General features: G+C 44.3%; 1 protein-coding gene across 1 annotated transcript; it reads left to right on the top strand.

Annotated features, from left to right (window-relative positions):
• Positions 1–983: 983 nt before the first annotated feature.
• mrpl3 (mitochondrial ribosomal protein L3) lies at positions 984–5208 on the top strand. The gene is made up of 10 exons (XM_085901541.1): positions 984–1226; positions 1312–1493; positions 1559–1650; positions 1738–1836; positions 2630–2729; positions 2816–2876; positions 3726–3837; positions 3937–4014; positions 4164–4241; positions 4993–5208. The coding sequence occupies exons 1-10, from the start codon at positions 1156–1158 to the stop codon at positions 5140–5142; spliced, it is 1023 nt and encodes a 340-aa protein (XP_085757667.1). The 5' UTR covers positions 984–1155; the 3' UTR covers positions 5143–5208.
• Positions 5209–5493: the final 285 nt, after the last annotated feature.

The raw sequence follows: 5493 nt of genomic DNA, 5'->3' as shown, positions 1-5493 counted from the left end.
TAAAGGCACTTTGCTTTTCTCATTTGCGGCAGTTTTCAGTGCGTGTGCATGAAAGTGTTTCGAGTGTCAAATCGATCCACTCGGAAAATGAACACACAAAGAGATGTCGCAGATGTCTCATAGTGGAGAATTTAATGAACTCAGCTGAGGAGAGTTTATCAATGCAATGGGAATTGCAAGTATTATTCTATATTTCATATCGTCTTATTAAACAACACAAACATTGAGGGGAGTGAAAAACAGGTTTTGCAATTTGTTTGGTTTAGATTGTTTCAGCCCCTTTGGCACCATGTCTCTGAACACTTTGAATACACTGAATGTAATGACTATTTGCGTAATATGCAAACCTCCTGTGAGCCATTGACGACAGAACTCATACCTCTTTGTCGGTCACAGGCGGCCCCAAATTGCCAGTGGCACATAGGTGCACAGACTTTGTTTGGATACACAAACAGCAACGGTCCATGGACATTTGGGCTTGTTGCAACTCTCTTTCTCTATCCCTCTCTCACTGAAAATGGATGGAATCACTGTCTTTATTCTTGGAAACAGAGCAGGAAAAGGGTCTCACCTGCAATTGGGTCAGTCAATACTCGCCGTAAACTCAACACGTTTTTCTTAAATGACAACCTCAAAACCCAAGACACCCAATACATGACCTTGAGACGTTATTGTACAAAGTCATAGGAGTTTTAAGATTGATACTTTATGTGGGTTAAGACAAGAATGACCCGTAATGTAAACAAGGTCACTTGACAGCTAAAGCTGTTTCACAAAACAACACGACTTCTATGTAGTAATAATAATAATAATAATAATAATAATAATAATAATAATAATAATCATAACCTGAGCAATGTAAGACACACTCAATATGAAATAAAATATATATAATAAAAGGCGAAAGAATGGTTTTATTAAATTTTATTTCATTTTTATAGCTATTTTTTTCGAGAGCGTAGTTTCCTTGGGTGGAACCTTTGTCAGGGAAGCGTTGCACAGGGGTATTTTGTACTCTAGTACCGGAAATAGACGGGGTGACATTTAGAACAAGACAACATTGGCGACATGTGAAAGCATGCTTATTGAACTAACTAGTTAAATTGTGAGCGTTTCTGTTTATATTTTTTATACATATTTATATTACAAGACGACATGGCGGTGTGGGGTGGCCGAATTCTTCAGCGGGGTACTCGTCTGATAGCTTTCCGAGCAGCAGCTGAAAGGTGGCTAAAGCTAACTGCTTTACTTTCTATTTATTGAGTGGTCATGTTTTGAAACATATGAAACTAACTATTTCTCCTGGTCCAGCTCCATTCAATCGGTAACTTGTGTCAGGACTTTGAGGTCGGCAACATGGTGTGACGAGCACCTCACAGAAGAGAACCAACAATACTTAAGGAGGGAAGCAGCCAAGGAATTCAGACAACAGACTGCAGACAAGCTCAACCCACTTAAAGATGAGCCTTGGCAGCGACATGAATGGACAGAAGGTGGGTGTCTTGACTTAAAAAAAAAAAACCCATCTAGTTTCCTTTTTTTGTATCTGGTTTTTTAGGGAGTCGAAGAGTTGGGCTGGTAGCTGTGAAATTGGGGATGGCTCCCCTGTGGACAAAAACTGGAGAAAGGCATGTCGTCACGATGCTGCAGGTATTTTGAGTTTGCTATTATTCAACAATTTTGCCACCAACATTTCTTGGCAACCTGTTGTGTTGTAAATTTCTTTTCCTTCTTCAGGTTCAGGATTGCCATGTGATACAGCACATACCTAAAGAAGAATATGACGGAAACACCGCTGCTCTGATTGTAGGAGGCAAAAATGTATCGCCATTCCAAGTAAGAAATTTGTGTTATACTAAAAATGCACGGGAATAGAACAAGATTTTTTTTTATGACACTGCCACTGCAGTCAGGGAATCACAGTCATCCCCTCAAAGTGCGTCTGGATGAAGATGTGTGTGTTTATTTGTTTGCGTGCGTGCCTTTCTACCCAGTGTGTCATCTCGACTGTCTAAAAGTAATTGAAGCGCAATAGATTTTACAGCTCCTTTGTCCCACCAACGTTGACAGCCGCCATTCATCTGGTTGCCGACTTTGACGATCCTAATAAACTTGAAGGTGACTCAGAGCCACTTATTAGAGCAACGGCAAGCAGTGACAGCAATTTATTGACCTCCCCCCCCCCCCCCCCCCCCCCCCCCCCGAGGAAACGTCATGGTGTTCATAGTCGCTTCTTCACGGATGCCTTGTTGTTTGACGTCTCGTCGTCGACTGGGTTTTGAATTCTTCTCGCACTGAAGTCGGAAGGCCGAGTTTGTCGGAGTGAAACGTAGTTGGCAGGCTGATTCTCAGGCAACAGAAGGGGGAGAGAGCGTTTCGGAGGGACGGGAGGGAGCTGAGGAGAACGTGAGCAAATGTCAGACACGTTGCCAAGTGTGTCCGCGTGTGTGTGTACGTGCGCGCAACTTGGCTCCCGCACGGTCCTAACAGGCCCGCTGTCAGATTTCAAATGCCAGCATCTGACTGCCGCTCACTGCTGGTTCTTCTTCATTGCTTTATTCCACCCACCTCTCTTTGGCTGTCTTAATATTCCCTTTTTTGTGCCCCTTTCTATCCACCTGACTGACAGAGATCTGAAAAGCGAGTGGAGATGTTCATGAATGCGGGAGTGCCTCCAAAGCAGAAAATCACCACCTTTAAAGTCTCAGACAACGCGATCATTAAACCTGGTATGCGCATCCAATTTCTTACTGCCGTTTTAATTGCACTACTTCTTTCCAGTAATGCCTCTGTGTGTGTGTGTATGTGTGGCCAGGCACTCCTCTGTACGCTGCACATTTCCGTCCAGGCCAATATGTAGACATCACAGCCAAATCGTAAGTTCTGAACTTTCCTCCTTGGCTTCTTCTTGCACCCCACGCATCTTATTCTGCATTCATGGCTGCTGGGAAGTCACACGTTTGTGTATCACACTTGGCTCACAAGTAGGGTTGAACGATTAATCCAATTCAAATCGACTTTGCAGTGTTGTAGAATACAAATTTCCCTTCTGAACTGTCAAATTAAACAAAACAAAAAGAACTACACTTTGTTTACAAGGTAAAACAATGGCATCGTTTGGCCGTTCAGTCCGCGAGGCTTCTCTGTTGCAGTGCTGTATCCATGGCAACACAAGTCAAAAGGAAATATAACAGTATTTGCACTCTTGTATTCTTTATCCTCTGCAAAGAACAACAATTCTCGGCCATGCTCATAAGAGTTTCAAAGAACAGTATATCGCGCTGTCTCGCTTATACTGCCCTCAGGTGGCCAAAGTAGGTACAGCAGGAAGATCAGCGCAATTGTTTTGTTTTATACAGTACAACATTATGGAGGCTACTTTTCCCTCAATAAAATGCGCATTACAACAATGTTTGTTTTTCTTGGTGTGACGGCTGGAATGGATTCACGGCATTTCCATTCATGAAACATTATTGAGAGGCACTCCAAAATATACATTTTTTTTTTTTTTTAAACGTCCGATTTCACGGTTGTATGTAATGCAGCAGTGTGTGTGTGTGTGTGTGTGTGTGTGTGTGTGTGTGTGTGTGTGTGTGTGTGTGTGTGTGTGTGTGTGTGTGTGTGTGTGTGTGTGTGTGTGTGTGTGTGTGTGTGTGTGTGTGTGTGTGTGTGTGTGTGTGTGTGTGTGTGTGCCTGTGTGTGCCTGTGTGTGTGCCTGTGTGTAGTATTGGTAAAGGCTTTCAGGGAGTGATGAAGCGTTGGGGATTCAAAGGTCAGCCAGCAAGCCACGGACAAACAAAAACACATCGCAGACCTGGAGCTTCCGGACCCGGAGGAGTAAGACACGCACACACACGCGACCACACACCTAAATACCACCCTTAAAATAAACAGTTGGGCTTTTATAATCCATTAATATGAGTGGCATGCTCTCAGGATCCAGCCAAAGTTTTTAAGGGGAAAAAGATGCCAGGAAAAATGGGCAACATTTACATCACAGCTTCTGGACTGAAGGTGAACACATACACACTGGCACGCACTAAATAAATAAAAATAAGGGCTGCTTCGACCTTGAGCGCCCGTGATAGCAATTTCAGTGCAATAATTTTCTCATTTGTCCGCCCCCCCCCCCCCCCCCCACCCCCCGTGACACCCCCTTCCAGATATGGAGAGTCAATACCAAGCACAATGTGCTGTATGTTAACGGCTCCGTCCCTGGCCACAGGAACTGCTTACTGAAGGTAAAAAAAATAATCACGTCTTTAAAGTGAACTTTGAAAACAGTGGTCGACCGCCGCATGGCTACCGCGGGGGGGGGGGGACAGAGATGGGTGACCTTGCACCTGTTAAAAGTGCATGTCACCTGTGAGGCACTGTGATGCATCCTCATTGACACTATGCTATATCAGCATTGTACGAGCGTGTGTGGGGGGGTGGCAGGGGGAGGTGGGGGGGGTGCGCACTTTAATGATCTTAGTGATATCCACACCATCCATCTCCATACTCGGCGGGCTGGGCTCATCACGCTTGTGCGTGCACAGCCTATTATTTGTTTTGCGGACAAGCAATAATGAATACAAATGCGCTTAGCTTTTCACCTCGCTCCGTCTTCTAAAGCGCGCGTACGCCCTCACCTCCACCTAGACACACTTCAGATTACATTATCCCATGTGAAGTTTAATAACATTTGATATTCCGTTGGGCACTCATGTCTCTGGTATGTTGTTTTAAAATTAGAATTGCATCCAAGGACATTTTTTCCTTGTGCTTTTCTATTTTTTTGAACTTACATTTATCACAGCAGGGATCAAATTTACACCCACTGGCAATTTGGGGAAAATCTGAGATAACACAAATGCATTTATAACTCAAACACACTTACAGGAAAGCATACTAAGTCTCGGAAGTGTCGCATTTCGAAAACGTAACATCCCTTCATTATTTTATGATTTTGATGATGATCACGATTCGGATGTTTTCGTTACGTTCCAGGTGAGGGATTCCAATCTGCCGACCAGGTTGTCCACTTTGCGCAGCCCTCCTTTCCCTACCTTCTTCATGGAGGAGGAAGGCGACCTTCCTGAAGACCTCTACGACGAGGACATGTTCATTCACACCGAGGAATCATTATCGCTCACCTGACTACACGCGCGCACCCCTTAATGAAATTGCGAGCTTCCAATAAAGTGTAACTCGGTTAAACTTAAACCTCTTGGAGTTTTCCTGTGAAACCATGGCAACTCGAAGTGATGTCACGAGAGGATCCCCTTCGCAGCGAGAGAGAAGAAAAGAAGAGAGGAGCTTAATAGCGGCAAAGGTGCAAGCATTGACAAATGGGGCCAGGGGATTATTTCCTCTCTTTTACAGAGAGCAGAGTGAAGCAAATGCAGACAGGAAGAAAACCATATGACTGCGTATAAGCCATGGAAGTCAGCACAAAAGAAGTTATAAACAGAAAGGCCAAAGGTGAGCCACGGGGAGGGGCGGAGGCTG

The sequence above is a fragment of the Syngnathus leptorhynchus genome, chromosome 20, assembly GCF_054491065.1.
Source record: "Syngnathus leptorhynchus isolate UIUO chromosome 20, UIUO_Slep, whole genome shotgun sequence".
In the NCBI taxonomy this organism is placed as follows: Eukaryota; Metazoa; Chordata; class Actinopteri; order Syngnathiformes; family Syngnathidae; genus Syngnathus; species Syngnathus leptorhynchus.
This window is presented reverse-complemented; position numbering and strand designations above follow the sequence as displayed.

Excerpts from the sequence above, each read along its gene's own strand:
- mrpl3 (XM_085901541.1), top strand. The coding sequence starts at position 1,156 with ATGGCGGTGTGGGGTGGCCGAATTCTTCAGCGGGGTACTCGTCTGATA. Across the intron at positions 2,877-3,725 it reads GTAGACATCACAGCCAAATC|TATTGGTAAAGGCTTTCAGG; the intron begins GTAAGTTCTGAA and ends GCCTGTGTGTAG. Across the intron at positions 4,242-4,992 it reads ACAGGAACTGCTTACTGAAG|GTGAGGGATTCCAATCTGCC; the intron begins GTAAAAAAAATA and ends GTTACGTTCCAG.